The sequence below is a fragment of the Tachysurus fulvidraco genome, chromosome 23 (genome assembly GCF_022655615.1).
Source record: "Tachysurus fulvidraco isolate hzauxx_2018 chromosome 23, HZAU_PFXX_2.0, whole genome shotgun sequence".
Lineage (NCBI taxonomy): Eukaryota > Metazoa > Chordata > Actinopteri > Siluriformes > Bagridae > Tachysurus > Tachysurus fulvidraco.
This window is the reverse complement of record NC_062540.1, coordinates 11,287,473-11,306,259: the sequence shown is the minus strand read 5'-3', so window position 1 is coordinate 11,306,259 and position 18,787 is coordinate 11,287,473. Positions and strand designations below refer to the sequence as shown.

Here is an 18,787-nt window from a genome sequence, read left to right as displayed (position 1 = left end):
GGAAAAAACAATAAATGCACAATGTACGGTTTCTAATTTTAGAATCTGTTCATAAGTAAATTTATCATGAACACTTAGGAAATATGATTTTAAACCATTTATTTAACGTTTGTAACTGCATGTTGACCTGGCAACTTTATTCAGTGTCTCTTTTTCTGTAAAATGACCGGTCACAGCACTCTGCCGAGAATAATCACATTTATAAAAGTGGTGGCGTTAAGTCTGTTCTTTACGCTGCTTATTTTGTTTCTCGTGGCTACAACACGAACTTTTACGTTAGACGTAAATGCAGGACTTCAGCTTGCACAATGGGAAAAAACAACATACATATCATCTGATATAAGCACCGAACAGAGAGAGATCCTGCTCGAAAATTTCAAAGGTGAAGGAGTTTATTTATTTGACTCGTTTCAAATATGCAGTGCTTCGGACACCACATGCGGATGTTCTTATTAAACGAAGAAACAACTAATAAAAAAGCCTTTGTGAACAGACCGTTATCTGTAAGCACTGAAATCCTGTAGCTTGACAGGGGATTGATTACACAGAGTCTACACGTGTATAAGTATGATTAGTAGTTTGGACTTTGACTAGTTGTCATGGTGATGGGCAAAACAAATATTATGTTCTGATAACAAGTGAGTGAGTATGATTTCATCGCGTTTATGTTTAGTTCTATAAACAATACTGATGGCTGAATATTATGACAGGACATTGTAGCACCATTCACTCTCGTTCTGGTTTTTTTAAAGCTTTTTTCAGTCGAAATAGGAGTTCGACATCTTAGGTAATTTTAAAGCAGTTTGGAAACTTTGGTCACACCTGGAGCATGCGCAGTAGATACGAGCAGATAGACACCTGGAGCTTGCGCAGTAGATACGAGCATGGTAATATTAGCACGTGCATTATGACAATGCAGTTTATTTTAAAATTAGAGATTGGCTAAAAACTTTTCTAAATATTTTGAGTGTTATGTAGTGGGTCATACAGTCAAACGTAAATTATGATGGAATATAACCTTTCCAACTACAAAACTATTAATTAGCTTTTAAACCATGCCCTTTAACTTCCATAAAACACATGTATCACAAGAAACAAATATTGGTGTATTACAGAACTGTTTATTAAAATTATTCCTTAAAATAAGTTTAACTTAATTTAAAGATTTCCATCTGTCCCAGTTACATGGAAATGTGCAGGGTCACAGCACAGTTGTACTGCAGCCAGCCACTAGGGGGCCTTAGAGACTTTGATTACACTTTTGAATCCCTATATAATCATTGGTTTGTGCATAAATGCAAATGTGTGTATGTCCCAAGCACATCTGTTTGTTCTTCACAAATACATTTTAGCTGTTTTTTCAAACGAAGCACATTTCAAACTTATCTTGGCATCATATATCATAACACGTACATTGTTAGGGAGTTATATGGCTGGCATTTATTTGCTCATTATCATTAGTGTATTATATGTCATTCTACTGACAAAAACAGAGTACATTAGAAGTAATACATGGCTATCATATCAATCTGGCACAAGGTAGTAGAAAGAATTGTAAGAGTGTTTATTTATTTTGACACGACTAGAAATGAATAATCTGAACGAAGCACAGACGCATCATAATATGACAATTATTCAATTATTCAGATTTTATAAAATGCAACCCAAAGCTGTTACATCTTAATTAGAATGTAGAGTAATAATTTGACAATTTAATCAATTTATTGAAATATAATTGCACAATAATATTTAAATAATCACTAATCAAGGTATTAAAACTTTGTTTATTTAGAGACAAAATGGTAATTGTTATGGAGCTGTAAGTGTTAGCTCATATGGTGAAATGAGCAATATGTTCCAGAGTGTTGATTTATCAATCTCAGTATTATAGGCTATTAAACAGGAAATGGCTAGATTATTCATTCATTCATTCATTTTCTACCGCTTTATCCGAACTTCTCGGGTCACGGGGAGCCTGTGCCTATCTCAGGTGTCATCGGGCATCAAGGCAGGATAGACCCTGGACGGAGTGCCAACCCATCGCAGGGCGCACACACACACACACACACACACACACACACACTCTCATTCACTCACGCATTCACACACTACGGACAATTTTCCAGAGATGCCAATTAACCTACCATGCATGTCTTTGGACTGGGGGAGGAAACCGGAGTACCCAGAGGAAACCCCCGAGGGGAGAACATGCAAACTCCGCACACACAAGGCAGAGGCAGGAATCGAACCCCGACCCTGGAGGTGTGAGGCGAACGTGCTACCCACTAAGCCACCGTGCCCCCATGGCTAGATTAAATCTGTGAATTATTAATTATTGGATAAAAACACTCACACTTATTTCATTAGTCATGTGTCTTGCCAATAAGCGGCTTCTTATTTCAACATCTAGGCACAATTACATTCACATATTAAGTAACACTGTTGCATGAACACTATTATATTTATGGTGTCTCCCCATTTTGGGTTTTAGGGTTCCCGGATAAAGCAGTTACACAAGATAAATGAATGTGCAATCACTTTCTTTCAAACAGAAAAAATATTTCTGTTAATTCTGTTTTCTCCAGAGGCCATTCGTATTCCCACCGTGTCCTTCTCAGTGTCTCATCAGAACACAAGTGCTCTGGAAGACTTCAACCGTCTTCTAAAAAGAGGTTAGACATTCTTCTGGTCTGGACACAGGGCCAATTATTCACAAAAAGTATTTTTATATTATTTCTAATTATTTGAGATTATATTATTATTTCACATCTCTCTGTTGGCTTTTATCTACTGGTCTCTTTCAGTCTTCCCAACAATCTTCTCATCCAGTCTGGTTAAACATGAGGTGGTGGAGAACTACAGCCACCTGTTCACCGTGTCAGGCACCGATCCTGAGCTCGTGCCATACATGCTGCTGGCGCATATTGACGTGGTGCCAGCCAATGAGACTGACGGGTGGGATGTGCCACCCTTTTCAGCCAAAGAGCTGAATGGATTCATTTATGGACGAGGAACCATAGACAATAAACAGTCTGTCATGGTATGGTGGGCCTGGTGGGCAGCAATTTCCTTTTGTTGGTTAAGACAATATTACATTTGTCTGTGCAAACTGCTCCTGAATACTGTTACATTTGCCTGTGAAGGGGATCCTTCAAGCTCTGGAGTACTTGTTGGAGCGAGGATATGTTCCACAGCGAGGGTTCTACATTGGTCTGGGTCATGATGAGGAGGTGAGACATTCACATCCGTTAACAATCATGTTCCAATCCCTCCTTAGCAGTGAATTTCCCTTTCACCCACATCATCACTTTTGAATCCATAGAACTAAATTTGCAGAATCTACTACAAAGACAACAGCGTGTTTCTTATTATTAATGGATGATTTTCATGGAAATGGACCCACAAGGCCTGTGCATTTAACTGGGGAGCCTTCTGATAGCTGTACATATATATATATATTTTAGTAATTTAACAAATATAACTAAAATTATATTTATAATTAACTGCATTGCATATGCATTCTTCACACATTTTCTGTTTTAACCTGATGATGTTTGACATCCTGATTTGTCTTTACAGGTGCACGGCCATGCTGGAGCAGCAAACATAGTCAAACTGCTGAAGAATCGTGGGGTGAAGCTACACTTTCTTGTAGATGAAGGCCTTGCTGTATTGGATGGAATTATAAGTGGTCTAGATGGACCAGCTGCACTGTAAGACCTTTTTAATGAGACTTTTCACTTTATGGTCTATGTACATTCATCTCCAGAATTATTGGCACCCTGGTTAAAGATGGGTAAAAAGCTTAGGAAAAATATATTAGTGGTTAATTGCCTTTATCACTCACTCAAAAATATAGGAGAAACATAACCATTCAATCAAGTGTATTTATTTTATTCTAAATTACTTGTAGAATAAACTACAGGTGTCAGAATTATTGGCACCTGTGCTAATAGTGAAATAGTACTTTGCAGATCTACTCATATAATGTTTATGGAGATTTGAGAGTACAGAATAAAGAATCTAAAAACATTTAAAAAACACTAAAAAACCTATCCAGATCCTCCACCCATAACTGTTCTGTGGGGTTCAGGTTAGGGGGAATGGGATGGCCATGTAAGAACAGAAGCTTGATTCTGTGGTCATTGAACCACAGGTTTTTGTGTGTAGTTGTATGCATGTTTTGGATCACTGTCCTCCCAGAAGTTGGACCTGCACACTGGTTCCACCTGCACACTGGTTCCACCTGCACACTGGTTCCACCTGCACACTGGTTCCACCTGCACACTGGTTCCACCTGCACGCTGATAGCCGGTTTCATTGGTTCTTTATTGAGTCCCAGGTGCCCAGGGTCGTTAGAGGAGAAACAGCTCCACAGCCGAATGTGCCAATAGTTCTTTAACTGTACCATATGAAATGACTCTTTTTCAGCCTTTTGTTTATCCAGGTGTATTTATCATGTTAATATGCATGTTGTAGGATAGGTGTAAGTGAGAAAGGGCATGCCACAGTAAAGCTGAGTGTCAGTATGAAGCCAGGTCATTCCTCCATGCCTCCCAAGCAAACCAGCATTGGCATCCTGGCAGCTGCAATCACAAGGTGAACTGAAACCACACAAGCTTGCAGTATTATATATAGTTATTGTTATTCTCATTCTTTTCCTTTCATCTTTTGCTTTTCTCTTTCGTCTGTCTTCTATTTAAAACATCTCCCTAATGAAAATTCAGTCTTAAACTCTAAAATCTTTCTTTTGCATTCTCTCTTTTTTCCAGCTGTACTATATACAGTATACAGTTATCACTAACCAGAACTGTCAAAATATAATGCAATGTGAAATATTTTGCAAATTCTAAACTGCTTCAAAACGAGCTTTCTTATACTGTATGTCTACATTGATAATACATGACCACAAATTTTTCCTTCTTAAAAAGTTATCCCAGCATAAATATAACTTGCATGAAATCATTCTACAACATTTTACATATGTTCATTTTACTTTTGAACATTACATTAGCTAATTTTGTTTTTAGGAACATGTAGCATAAAATATTTTTGCATTGTTCTATGTGCAGGTTGGAGGAATACCCAATGCCTAGACTGTTTGGTTCTGGCCCTGAACGAAGCACATTTGAACACCTCGCACATAAGGTAAATCTGAGGTAGAGCTAAAAAAAACAACACATTCTTCATTCTGACATTGTAAAACCATTAGGTGATGTAAAGATTTAGCTTTCACTAAATCTTGTGATTTTTTGTTGCAGTTTGGCTTGCCTCTCCGATTCATCATGTCCAATCTGTGGCTTTTCAGCCCTTTGATTAGCAGGTAACTGATAAGTCGTGTAGTATTATTACATACAGAACATGCTGCTACCTTTCCCATAATTTCCTTAAGATTAATTAATCCCTCCAGGATTTAATTTTTTTTTTTGTGATTGTTGCTGCCAAAAGTTTTGCAGCAGTTTTTTTTTTTTAAATGTGTTTTTTAAATGAAACTTGCAGTTTTTTGTGCTTTTCTATGGAAAAAGCACTGGATTCTTCTTTCGAGCAACTGCCAGTGTAGACACACTTGTAATTACTTTCTATCATAACTACTCATGTTCCATGCACGTGAGTCAAAGAGTGTTGTTATGACTTCATATGATGTGTCTGACCCAAATCTATAGAAAAATCAGAAGTAATTCTGAACACTTGTAAGCTCTTCTGAATTTCAAAGAGTTCGCTTGATTTTGTGTTTATTTCTGTGACTGCAAAACTGTGAATCCTGGAGGAAATGATGAACTGCATTTATGCACTTGACCTAAACAGATGTGTGTTTGCAGGGTAATGGAGAAGAAGCCTGACATGAATGCTTTCGTGCGCACTACCACAGCGGTCACCATGTTCAACTCTGGAGTAAAGGTTGAATACTGTAGTTTCGTCTATAATACAAACACAGTTCAATCATTTCAATCTACTCACCTCATTCCCTCTCCATCAACAGACCAATGTCCTCCCGGCACATGCAGAGGCTATTGTGAATCTTCGTATCCACTCTGCCCAAACACTGCAAGAGGTCAGAGAATGCTTCAGTGGAAATGTTGACTGTGTTCAGTCTGCTTTGAATGCAGGTTCTTATGTATGGTACAGATGGCTTATATCATGAGGCAGTGCCAGTTGATAAAATCTGCTCTGGGGATAAATTTTCCTGCTGTTTTTAGGTTAGCTAGCATGGTGCAGATTGTTTGGCATGAATTTAAGACATGCAAAGTGGACATATTGGTACATTGGTGTATATGCTATACTGTATGACACTGTGTAACGATAATTATCTGTTTCCTACCAACTTCCGATTTTCTGTAGGTACTGGAGTTGATTGAATCCACTATATCAGATGATCGTGTAAAATTAGAGCTGATGAATGGCTTTGACCCGCTACCCATCAGCTCCTATGATGAGCAGTCGTTTGGGTTTCAGGTTATTAAGAAGACGGTGTTGGACATATTTCCTTTTGTGACTGTTGCTCCAGGTCAAATATATTTACTTTGCTCATACTATTTAAGTGACACTTAAGCTGCTGAAATCTACAGCGTTTCCATGTCCTCATTAAATATATTTATAATTCTTATATGAAATCATTCTTATTTCAGTTATTAGCAGTATAAACAATATATCAACAATAAATACAATTCTCCATGTTTTTTTTTTTTTTTTGCTGAGCCTCAGTGAGCAAAAATCTATGTCAGATAGTGTATTGTGTAATAGGACAAGCACAATGTCTGTGATTGAAGTTTACTGCATATTTATGTGTGTTTTGTTTTCATATGTTGATCTGATATTTTGTTCAATTCTCATAAGCTAGAAAATTAAAAGGCTTTTTCTAAAATTAGGTCGACAACATTGATAGTGTCTGCAATGTTGTACTCAAAAGCACTGAAGCTTTTCTTAACTAGGTAATATTCAGTGAGAAACAAAAATCACAGAAATTCAAATAAACAAATATACTTACAATATTTACAATTAAAAATATAATACACTTTAGTGTAGTGGGAAATAGTTTGATCATTATACCTATATCTGCATTTTTAAACATCTCGTTCCTAACATTTAGCCCCCAATTTTGCTGTTATAATAACCCTCAATTTTTGTGAAGACTTTCTAGTAGATTTTGGAGTATGGCTCTGGGGATTAGACAAAATTCAGCTAAGAATATTATTAAAGTCAGGAGCTGATGTCAGGCAAAGAGGTTTGTAGTGCAGTCAGCATTTCAGTTTGTTCCAAAGCTATACAGTTGGGCTGAGGTCAGGTCTCTGTGCAGACCACTCAGATTTTTCTACAACAAACAAGTCTTCACAGACCTTGTTGTGTACAAAGAGGCATTGTTATGCCTGAACAGGTCTGGGCCCCTTAGATTCTGAGAAGGGAAATTGTATTGCTGCAGTATACATCGACGTTACGTACTACACATAGCTTATGATGTACAGGTGTTATAATTTTCGCAATATAGTGTTGTGATCTAAAATTATTACTGATGACCCCTCCTGAAGTACCTATCTTAACACAAAGTCCATTCTGTGCCTTTTTTTAACACAGTTTTAGAGAGATTTCAGCAGGTGTCAACCACCTGTTTTTACCATTTATCTGTTCAGTCATTGCTTTTCCTCTTACACTGCTCTAATGCTTTGCAGGTATCTGTGTGGGCAACACTGATAGCCGTCATTATACCCCACTGACAAAGGAGATTTATCGCTTTGCCCCAACTTGGTTCAAACCAGGAGACACCCAGAGGTGAGTATATAAGTGTATATAGTATAAAAGTGTTAAAGGCAGGATTTGGTGGTGATAAAGGTGGCATTTTAGGGCATAAAACCACTCTAGAGATAATTCTGTAGCCCTGATTCATTCAAGCAATAAAGTTGCCTTTCACATCACTGCCACTTTAATACATTGTGCATTACAGTAACACCAAAATTTGACACACGAGTACATGCCTCTGCACTTTTTATAAACCTGAAACAAGAGATATTCACTTTATTGTCTACTATATATTTTAAGTGAGTAAGGGGAAAGGCAGTTGTGATTATGTGTGTGTGTGTGTGTGTGTACACACAAATTATTGCTGGACCAGTCCTGTGACTAAACAACAAAAATGAAGACATAGATCGATCGATCGATCGATCGATCGATCATACAGTAATGTACACAAACCAAAGTACATGTTTGTAGAATATGTAGACTTCCATGAAGCTACAGTATGGTTTGACTCATGACACATGGTCCAAAGATAAGTGCTGTGTGACACTGACCAAGGAGTCAGTAGCCTATTTGTTTAACTACTGGTAAATTCAAAAGTATGTATGTATTTATCTAAATATATAAATATCCACGCCTCATATACTTGTGTATAAAAGCTGAATGAATGAAAAAGGGTAGACTGTCTTGCTGTGAGGTGCTTTAGGTAATCAGCTGCTTTGTATTAAACAGTTAGCATGCTATACTAACACTGCAAAGGTCTTGTGGTATACACTTACTTATACATATCTCTTTAAAATATCTCCAGGCCTCTATAGCCCTTATGTTTTCAGATCCTAGCAACATAACAGGTTAATATTCAGGAAGAAATGTCAGCTATCCTATGAGGTCATCTGTTTCTGTTTTACACCTGTGTTTAGATTCCATGGCATCAACGAAAGGATCTCCCGCAAAAACTATGAGGAGCTTGTGCTTTTTTTCTTTCGACTCATCCAGAACAGTGACATCAAAAAACTACCACCATCTCACACCAGCCAACACGATCTCTGATCTCTTCTGGACAAGTGTGTTTCAGACCCCTTTAACGTAATCTTCATGGTTTAAGATTGCATAATCAAATTATCAAGATATTTTGATACACAAGGCAATTTACAACTTTGTATTGATTGATCGATCAGATTATTCCATTATGAATTATGAATTCATTAATCTTTGTAGCACCTTAATCCGAGCAGCCAACTTCAGGGATAATTTTAAATGCAGTGCATGTACAATGTACACAGTGGGTGTCAATTGGCCTTCATTTAGTTTGCAGTCATTAGGAGCCATTTGTAGAAAAGGGAATGGGATTTTGATAAAAGGAATAGTTTTAGATGCTTTAGAAATAAAAACTGTGCTGTTTAATATTGCCATGATGCTCTCTTGTTTTTCTTTATGATCCCAGTTTCAATATAAATGTGACTGGTGAATTCCAAATAATGACATCAGACATATGAACAAATGAGCTCTGTGTATTTGCAGATACACTTCTTCTCATTTCAGCTTTTCCCGTTAGGGGTCACCACGCCACAGTGAATAATCTGTTTCCACCTAACTCTATCCTCAGCAACCTCTACTCTAGTACCAATTAACTTCGTCTTCTTTCAACACATCCATATATCAACTCTCTGCCCAACCTCTTGACCTCTTAACTGGTAGCTCCATCTCCAACATTCTTCTACCTTCATCCTTCTACCAATATAACCACTCTCCATGCCCAAACTGTCTCAATCTAGCCTCTCTGACCTTGTCCCCAAAACAGGCAACTTGAGTTGTCCCTCTGATATGCTAGTTCCTAATCCTGTCAATCCTAGTCACTTCTAAATAGAACCTCAACATCCTCAACTCTGCTACCCTAGATCTTTGCCTCATGTCTTTTCCTCACTGCCACAGTCTCTAACCCATACAGCATAGCTGGTCTCGCTACTGTCTTGTACTGCTTGCACTAAACCACTATACAGGGTACATTGTGGTTTTTGAACATCCTGTTGCAGATTTAGTCCACCTATAACCTCTTTTGTGAAGGCTTTCTACTAGAGTTTGGAGTGTGGCTGTGAGGATTTGCATTCATTCTGCCAAAAAGCTGTAGTGAGGTCAGGAATTCCAGTTTATCCCAAAAGTGTTCTATTGGGTTGATGTGAGGGCTTTGTGCAGACCACTAGAATTCATCCGCTTTAACCTTCGCAAACCATGTCTTTATAGATTGTTTTTTTCTATTTTTGGGCCCCTTAGATCTAAAGAATGGAAAATTTTAATGATCCATCATACAAAGACATCCCATGAAATTGTCAGGTATCCAGATACTTTTGTCTAAATACACAGCCTGAATCCCAGCACCTGAATGTGAACGTATGATTGAATCAATTATACATAATGTGTTAGGCTTGCTTTCATACTTAATGACACAATGACGGACTCCACGAAACACTGCAACATTTCATACTGCAACACTGAGATTATTTGCCATGCTTTTGATGCACTTTTTTGTGATGCACTGATGTGATTTATTTGTGTGCTGATAAATATGTTGATTCCTTTTTAATAAACATCCTCATTGTAGAGTTTTATATGTACATTATTAGTGTAAGTGACAGTAAACTGGAGATTTGAACAGTCACAGTTATTGTGATTTTTTTTTCCCCCCCAGAAAAACTAATGACTTCTCAATGGACTTATACTGTATACTGAACCAATTCATCTTGAAATTCAGTAGTATGTGATCATTCTCCAAAATAAGTTACTGTGCTCTGTAACTGGTAGATCATTCGAGAACTCTGAGATTGTAAAGGATTACATGATTGAATTGTCTAAGCTTATGGGTTTGTTGATAGGAAAAAATGTGTTTTATTTTATATACTACTTTCAACTACTTTGCATATTCTGGAATAAAAACAAAGAGCATCATAATTTGTATGACTGTCTATATAACTTTATTTAAGCCAATGCTACAGAAAAATTAAATACTACTCACAATTAAATCACATTAGAAAAGATTAATGGTTAAAAATAAGAACAAATAAAATATTTTTTTTTACAGAGAAAGAAATACAATGATTGCAATAGTAACACACCAGCTGTGTAGCCATGTTCAACCATTTCTGTGCTGATTTTGATTCTGTAATTTAAATCAGGCGTTCATTAATAACCTGTGGCAGTTTTATGGCCAGTTGCAGCATTGACAGCTCTCACTGAAGATGGTGCCACCAGGGCATATTAGTACAAATTGTCTTCCAGCAGAACACATGATGAAATTTTTGTTGTCAAAGGGATTTGCGTAAATACCATCATTCTTTGCTGTACAAAACTGATGTGGAACAGCAGGAGGAGTTTCAGTTGCAGGAGTTTCAGTTGCAGGAGTTTCAGTTGCAGGAGTTTCAGTTGCAGGAGTTTTAGCTGCAGGAGATTCAGTTGCAGGAGATTCGGCCGCAGGAGCAGATGGACCTTCAGCAGGAGGAACTTCAATAGGAGGAGCAGATGAGGAATTAAATTCAGGGAAATTCATATGATCAGTAACTAACGTATTGCAATTTGCTGACATACCATTGCTTAGCAGTTTCTTGAGCTCATTGATGAGAGGGTAGTTTCCTAGTCCACAGAACTGTCCAGTAAAATCATCCAAATCAAGAGCCCACACAAAGGCCCCTCCAAAGTTATTATCTTTGAGGTAGTTCACCTAAAACAGAAAGGAACCAGTAAGGTCTCTCTTCAATCTGTATAGAAATTAGGTAGCTGCTGATGATCGATAAAATTTATCTTATTACAATTTTGGGATTAAGGTATTTTTTCTAGCATTTTCTGAACATGTTCAATGTATCATATCACACTTCTGCATATATTATATTTATTCTGCGCACTTGGACTATAATCTCTTCCTGGAATTGTTAGTTGCAAGTTGATGTATACATGTAGTACTAAAAAACTTTTGCACCAAATTCAATTTGCTCTTAAAACTCTTACCTTTGTGTTAAAGCTGTCCTTGTTGTCAAAGCCAACCCACTGACCCCCTTTCGTGGCATAGGGTACTTTTTGATCCTGGATCCATTGTGTGCTGGTTCCTTGAAGGAAGCTGCAGACCTGATGGGAAATAATCATTTACTGCTAGTTCATTAAGTCTTTTATAGAACATCACAGTAAAGTGTGGATGGCTCACATGCAGTAAGCTGTGTACAAACCTCATAATAAGACCAGAAGCCTGCCTCCCTGGTGTAGGTGCCAGCAGAAGCAGGGCCACTTGTTGGTGCTCCCAGGCCACTCGCTGCAGATGACAGCTGAAAAGTTCTGCCATATGTAGCAAACCCCATCCTCAGTTTCTCCACTGGAGCACCCTGATTCTTCCAGTATGTCATTGAAAAATTCTGCAAAATCAGGAAGAATATGTTATAGCAATATATGCAATATATCTCTGATTGCCAAACTCAGGTATAAGTGAAATTGTAGAAAGTTTGTCTTTACAGTATTAAGGTAGATTTGATCTCCTGTTTCCTGAGACCATTGATACAGAGGACTGTTGTGGCCAGTGACACTCTCCCAAGTCCCATGAAAGTCATAGGTCATCACGCTAATGAAGTCCAGGTACCTGTATAATTAATAACAATATAATTAGTTATAAATGTTGCCACTTTTACTAAAATTTCAAGCTCCTTCATTATCAAAAAATGTAACTTGTTTTAACGTTTATGAACTTGCAATGGAACTTATTGTCTTTCTGCAAACATAGCCTACTTGGCAATCTCAGCAATTTCATATCCAGCATCTATAGTTAATTTCCCAGCAGCCACTGCAGCAGTGAGCATAAGACGGGGATGTCCTGTAGCATTGCTTTCAGCCTCATAGGCCTGTTGAAGTTCCTACAGGGCAAAATACAAATGTATTAGTGTTCTATCACAATATTGTAAAGATTGATGTAAAATGACTCAGTAGTAATAATCTAGACAATTGTATACAAATGTCAGACCATATAAATGGCTGTGATGAAATACACCAAACAGTAGAAATGGTAGGTGAGGCTAATGAATAAGCTTACACACTACATCAAAGACCTGACTGAACAGTTCTGTAACTTTAACTGAAATTCTGTACTTTAATATTTAAAGACAATACCAGCTACAGCCTTTGATTGTTTATTCCAGCATTATTTAAACTTATTTTGCATCATCCTATAAATCCAAAAAATCTGAAATTAAAAGAAATTTAATAGTCAGGATAGATGTTTTCTGCATATATTTAATTGCTTTAATGAAAATAATATAGCTAGATATCTATACACACTTGGACAAAATTGTTTGTACCTTTCCATTATAGAAAGAAATATGGTCACTGAAATAACTTGAAAACCAGACATTGCTTTTGAATTTGGTTTAACAGAAGCATTTATAGAAACAAACTAATGAAACTGACCTGGACAAAAACAGTGGTAGAAAAGATTGAAAATAATTTGACCATAGGGACAAACTAAACTAAACTAATACTAAAGTGTGTTAAACTTGAATGTGTCATTGTAAGAACATCCTCGCCAGTTCCCTTGGTGGAGCCTTTGCCAGAATACTAACTTCTGGGTTCAGTCGAGGTCACTTCCGGTTTCGAGTTCTGGATGTGTCGGCATGTAAGCTAGCCACAAACGGCTATAGTATGGGTTCCAGTTACCAAGCCTTGTTTTTCCTGCTCATTCTGTTTTTTTGCCTTTTCTGTGTATGACCCTGCCTTTTGTCATTGGATTTACTACGTCTTTCACCTTTCCCTTATCGGATTATTTTGCCCATTTGGATTACTATTTCTGGTTAATGAACTCTGCCTATTTACTGGTTCTTCCCTATTGCCTGCCGATTTGGTGTCAAGTTTGTGGTGTCATTAAAGCTGTATTATCCGCACATGGATTCTGCTGACTCCTCTCCCTCAAATGCCACAGAATCTTCCATGTCATAGCACATCCATAGTGAGTCCACAAGCTGTCCTCCATACATATTAACAGTATACGATGACCTAAGGGAGGTATTCAGCATATCACACTCTGCCCAACACTTGCTCTCTAACACTGTGCCGCCTATGTGCCGTATCTACCCACTTTCCAGACTAGAGACCAAGACCATGGAGGACTACATTAAGGACTACAGGGGACTGAACACTTTTACAGTAAAATACCCATTCCTCAGACCACTAGTCCACAGACTGCACAAATTGCCTTCAATGACCTCAAGAATAGATTCACCACAGCCCCCATCCTGCAACACCCAGACCCCCTCCTGCCATTCATCGAGGAAGTAGATGCTTCATGTACCAGAATGGGGCTGTGCTCTCCCAAAGTCATGGGATCCCTAGCCAAAGTAACACCCATGTGCATTCTATTCTACAAAGCTCACCTCGGCCGAAGCCAACTATGACGTGGGAAACCGGGAACCATTGCTCTCTATCAAGGAGGCCTTGGTGGAATGGAGACACTGGTTGGAGGGGGCGCAATGTCCATTTTATGTCCTAACGGACCATGAGAACTTGGAATAACTCAAGAGTGCCAAACGTCTGAATCCTTGCCAGGCCAGATGGGCATTATTCTTTATACTTACAGGCCACTTACCTCCATGTGGTCCATACAATAGGACCACATGGAGGAAATATGACAAGCACAACAGAGGGAACGGCCCCAACCAGAATGCCCTACTATTCTGCAATATGTACCCACAGATCTTAGGCAACGCATCCTGGAATGGGTTCATACCTCCCGGAGCTCAGGACACCCAGGCATCCAACGAACTACATGGCTCACTCACAATGCCTTCTGTTGGCCTTCTCTGGCTACAGACACCAAGAGTTTCGTAGAGGCATGCTCAGCCTGTGCTCAGACAGGCTCAACACGTCAACTAACACGTCAATGGTCCCACATCGCAGAATTTATCACCAATCTCCCCAACTCACAAGGATTCACAACCATACTCAAGGTGGTAGATCGGTTTTCTAAGGCTTGCAAGCTGATCACCCTGAAAGGCCTCCCCACCACCATGAAAACTACCAAAGCAATCTTCGAGAAATTATGGTATCCCAGAGGATGTGTCTCTGACAGAGGCACACAGTTCATATTTCATGTATGGAGAGCCTTCTGCAAGGCGTTAGGAAATAATGTCAGCTTGAAGTACAGCTATCACCTCCAGTCTGCCATGGGGGGAGTATGCTCAAAACTTCCTTACGTTATGACTACTGGACTTACCCTATTCCAGTGCATCCTGGGATACCAACCGCCCTTATTCCCATGGTCTGGAGAACCATTGGAAGTCCCAGCAGTGAATGAGTGGTTCTGTCATAGCTAAGAGGTCTGGGACACCAACCATGTACTCCTGCAGAGTGTGATCTATAGCCAGCGAGCTCAGGCCAATAGTAGATGATGGCCATAGAAATAGAGAATGTCTCAGGATATTTGAAGGAAAATTGTAGATAAGCATGTTAAAGGTACAGGCTATAGGACCATCTCCAAGCAGCTTGATGTGACTACAGTTGCACATATTATTCAGAAATGTATAGTCCACAGGACTGTAGCCAACCTACCAGGATATGGCTGCAATAAGAAAATTTATGCCAAATTGAAGAGACAGATCATATGAATGGTAACCAAAGAGCCCAGAACAACTTCCAAAGAGATTAGTGGTTTGAACTTCAAGGTCAAGATACATCAGTGTCAGATCACATAGTCCATCACTTTTTTAACCAAAGTAGACTTAATGTAAGATGACAGAGGAGGACTCCACTGTTAAAAGCAAAACTTAAAAAAGTGAGACTGGAATGACAAGTCTTAAAACTTCTGGGAGAATGTCCTTTAGACAGATGAGATAAAACTGGAGCTTTTTTGCAAGTCACATTAGCTCTATGTTCACAGATGCAAAGGTCAGAGACAGTAATGGTGGGAAAACATATTTGTTTCTGGTGCCATGCATGACTCGTGAGTCACCTACAAGTGACATACTTCCGTTTGGGAGGAGTATAGCGCTGACGTATGTGGCTTGAACAACCACATTCATTTACACCTGTCCAGTTTCATATGAAATGTGTCCCAGACCACCTCCTGACGTGGTTTGAGCGATTGGATTTATATCCGTCTCGAAAATGTTTTGAAGGGCATTTACACCTGGTATTTTTACGACCGGATAGCTATCGGATCACAGAAAATGCATGAAGTGAACAGGTGTAAAAACCCCCTGAGAGAAATTGGTAGGAAATTCCCCTATTTTTTTTATTTTTTTTTTTTGCCCAATTTTAACCAAAACACACCATCTGGCACCACATCATTCTGAACACTTTGAATCTTTTACATACCTGCACAACAATTTTACATACCTGCACAACAATTTTACATACCTGCACAACAATTTTAGTGTATGTCAATAAACAGAATAAAGATATTGTGATGTACTGACTTGACAGAGCAGCGTGAACCTTTGCTTGTCCTCTGGAGGACTGCCACGGGCTCCAGGGTACTCCCAGTCTAGATCCAGCCCATCAAATCCATACTTTCTTAGAAAATTGATGGAGGACTGGATGAATGTATTTCTGTTTGCTGATGTGGAAACCATGGTAGAGAATCTAGACACAGAAAATACAGTTCTGTCTCTGTTTTTCCAAAATATTTAAAAAAACCATCTGCTAACCAATCAAAAAAGCTCTTACTGATTTGAACCGAAGTTCCATCCTCCTACAGCCAAAAGTGTTTTCAAGCTTGGATTACTGTTAAAGTAATTAGAATCTAGCATTAGCAAATTCTTTTTAACCCAAAATATTAAATCATCTATGCAAAAGAAGAAAGCCTCACCTTTGCTTCAGACTATTGAATGACTGGTAGAGAGTCTCATCATTCCACTCGTAGGTTGTGAGCTGATTTGTAGAGTTAATGACTGAGAATGCGTAGATCAGATGTGTGCACAGGAAGGGATCAATATTGGAAGGCACAAACTTCACTGGATCAGGTCTGTACTGGGACCAGTTGGTGAAGTAGCATATAAGCTGATAGGCTGAACCTACATTTAAAACAAAATGCTTGATTTAAAACAAAAACAAACAAACAAAAAACAAGGAAATGATTTTTGAAAATATACATAGAAAAAACTCACCAAGATGAATAAATAACAGGCAGGAGCCTAGAAATAAAACAAAACAATATAAAGTGCAGTGTTCAAACACACGTCATACAAGTCAGATGTCAGAAAACATGTCAATAGCCAAAAGTTTAATTAATGAATAACAAGATCAGAATACCTGCTAGTAGAGTAAGCCTTGTCATCGTGGCTGCAGTTATTACTGGCTACTCATCCAGTCCAAACTAAAGGAGAACTATGTTGGTTTATATTGTAGGACTGGGCCAAATGTGTGAGCAGTAACCAATCAGCAGTGTCCTATTTGCATAATCTGTTTATATACTATGATCTGGTAAGATGTATCGGCATTACTTAATGGCTTTTAATAAATTGCAAGGACATTTTAGCGGGTTAAACTTTATTTTTGGAATGCTATTTTTTTCAGTATCTGGGGTTTTATTAATTGTGCAGTCAGCATAGCTTAAAGATGAAAATCTGAAAGGTTTTTTAACTCTCATGTTTCTCCTTACAAAACTCTGTAGCATATCTTGTGACAATCACTAGCAGTGATTCATATGTTTTATGCGCAGGAACATTGTGTCATGTGTTCTTTCTTTGGATCATTTATTATTACTAAACAATGACTTGCACTTTTCATGTTTCACTTTAGTGTCACATTAATATCACTAAAAGGCTTTGTTCTCCTGCAGTACACCACATACCTTTTTTATAGGTAGAGCATAAAAAAGAAGTGAAGAAATGATGTGGTTCATTTAAAAAAGAAGTGGTTTTTAAACTGTCATGTAAATCAGTATTCACAATGTGTCTCTATGAACTATTTAATTTCCCTGACAAAAGAAAGTCTAAAATAGTTCTGTAGTATTTATTTATTTATTTAATTTACCTACTTACTTACAATTTAAATCACATGCTGACTTTTAAATCAAATTGCAAAACACAGCCTTAAACATTCTTGCATAAGATTTACAGAAACAGAAATAATTCTTGTTGCTCAATGTGTTTTTCTGAAGCAGAACATGAGTTAAAGAAGTCGCAATAACTGCCAACCGCTGTAACTGTAATGGTAGGGACCAGCTTTTGTTTTGTGATGTATACATCTAGATCACATCACCAACCTCCAATTAACAGGATGAATGTATCACAATCCACTGTTCGAAGAGAAGAAATATAGAAGCTGTAGCATAAGATCCAAACCACTCATGAGCAGTAAGAATCTGAACTGGTATATGAAGAAATTATAGAGATGAGCCACCAAATTTCTGGATCCAAGCTTAATATTAAAAGTGAAGAAAGAAAGGATCTGCTTATGATCCAAAACATAAAAGCTCATACATTATGCAGCAGAATAAATTCAGACGTGAAAATAAAGACAGACCAGCAATTGATACACACCTGTCATGACATTACTATTTTGGCCAACATTGGGAGCTGCTTACTATAGCAGTATAGCAGTTTTACTAGAAACTTATCTAGAAACTAGAAACTTATCTTTAACTTTATATATATATATATATATATATATATATATATATATATATATATATATATATATATATATATATATATATATATATATATATATATATATATATGCCAGCCAAACCATCTTATAGGTAAAATCTTATATGTAAATCAAAACCATTTTATAGGTAAAGCAAATCATTTAAGATTTTTAGTACAAAATGTCCTTATATTGTTTTACTGCTTTACTTTAACTTTAACTATTTTAACTTTGCAAGTTAATATACTGTATTATGCTGCATAAGGTACGGTTGTTTTATCACAGTTTTCTTATCATAAAATAATAATTAAAAAAAACTTTTCTACTTTTTAATGTATCAGTTTATTTGCTATGAACAATATTAATAATAATTTAAATCATCTCAGTTTTCTGTTCATTCTTTCTCTTGATTTTCAATCATATTTTGTCCAATTTTGTTTCTTCAGAT

At 37.6% G+C, this 18,787-nt stretch overlaps 2 protein-coding genes across 2 annotated transcripts; one reads left to right on the top strand and one right to left on the bottom strand.

The window, feature by feature from the left end:
• The first annotated feature begins 23 nt into the window (after positions 1 to 23).
• Positions 24 to 10,674, top strand: LOC113641852 (N-fatty-acyl-amino acid synthase/hydrolase PM20D1.2). The gene is made up of 13 exons (XM_027144919.2): positions 24 to 382; positions 2,586 to 2,672; positions 2,805 to 3,040; positions 3,144 to 3,230; positions 3,580 to 3,713; positions 4,480 to 4,599; positions 5,073 to 5,148; positions 5,262 to 5,323; positions 5,820 to 5,898; positions 5,981 to 6,052; positions 6,340 to 6,505; positions 7,665 to 7,764; positions 8,649 to 10,674. Exons 1-13 carry the CDS (start codon positions 163 to 165, stop codon positions 8,776 to 8,778), a joined length of 1,569 nt encoding a protein of 522 aa, XP_027000720.1. The 5' UTR covers positions 24 to 162; the 3' UTR covers positions 8,779 to 10,674.
• Positions 10,675 to 17,131, bottom strand: LOC113641851 (acidic mammalian chitinase-like). The gene is made up of 11 exons (XM_047807026.1): positions 16,999 to 17,131; positions 16,854 to 16,880; positions 16,556 to 16,760; positions 16,414 to 16,470; positions 16,164 to 16,329; positions 12,490 to 12,614; positions 12,220 to 12,343; positions 11,940 to 12,122; positions 11,725 to 11,841; positions 11,308 to 11,440; positions 10,675 to 11,223 (listed from the first exon to the last, which is right to left on the bottom strand). Exons 1-11 carry the CDS (start codon positions 17,021 to 17,023, stop codon positions 10,925 to 10,927), a joined length of 1,461 nt encoding a protein of 486 aa, XP_047662982.1. The 5' UTR covers positions 17,024 to 17,131; the 3' UTR covers positions 10,675 to 10,924.
• Positions 17,132 to 18,787: the final 1,656 nt, after the last annotated feature.

Excerpts from the sequence above, each read along its gene's own strand:
- LOC113641851 (XM_047807026.1), bottom strand. The coding sequence starts at position 17,023 with ATGACAAGGCTTACTCTACTAGCAG. Across the intron at positions 16,881-16,998 it reads AAGGCTTACTCTACTAGCAG|GCTCCTGCCTGTTATTTATT; the intron begins GTATTCTGATCT and ends TTTTATTTCTAG. Across the intron at positions 16,471-16,555 it reads TTCAATAGTCTGAAGCAAAG|TAATCCAAGCTTGAAAACAC; the intron begins GTGAGGCTTTCT and ends TTACTTTAACAG.
- LOC113641852 (XM_027144919.2), top strand. The coding sequence starts at position 163 with ATGACCGGTCACAGCACTCTGCCGAGAATAATCACATTTATAAAAGTG. Across the intron at positions 5,899-5,980 it reads TGTTCAACTCTGGAGTAAAG|ACCAATGTCCTCCCGGCACA; the intron begins GTTGAATACTGT and ends CTCCATCAACAG. Across the intron at positions 7,765-8,648 it reads AAACCAGGAGACACCCAGAG|ATTCCATGGCATCAACGAAA; the intron begins GTGAGTATATAA and ends ACCTGTGTTTAG.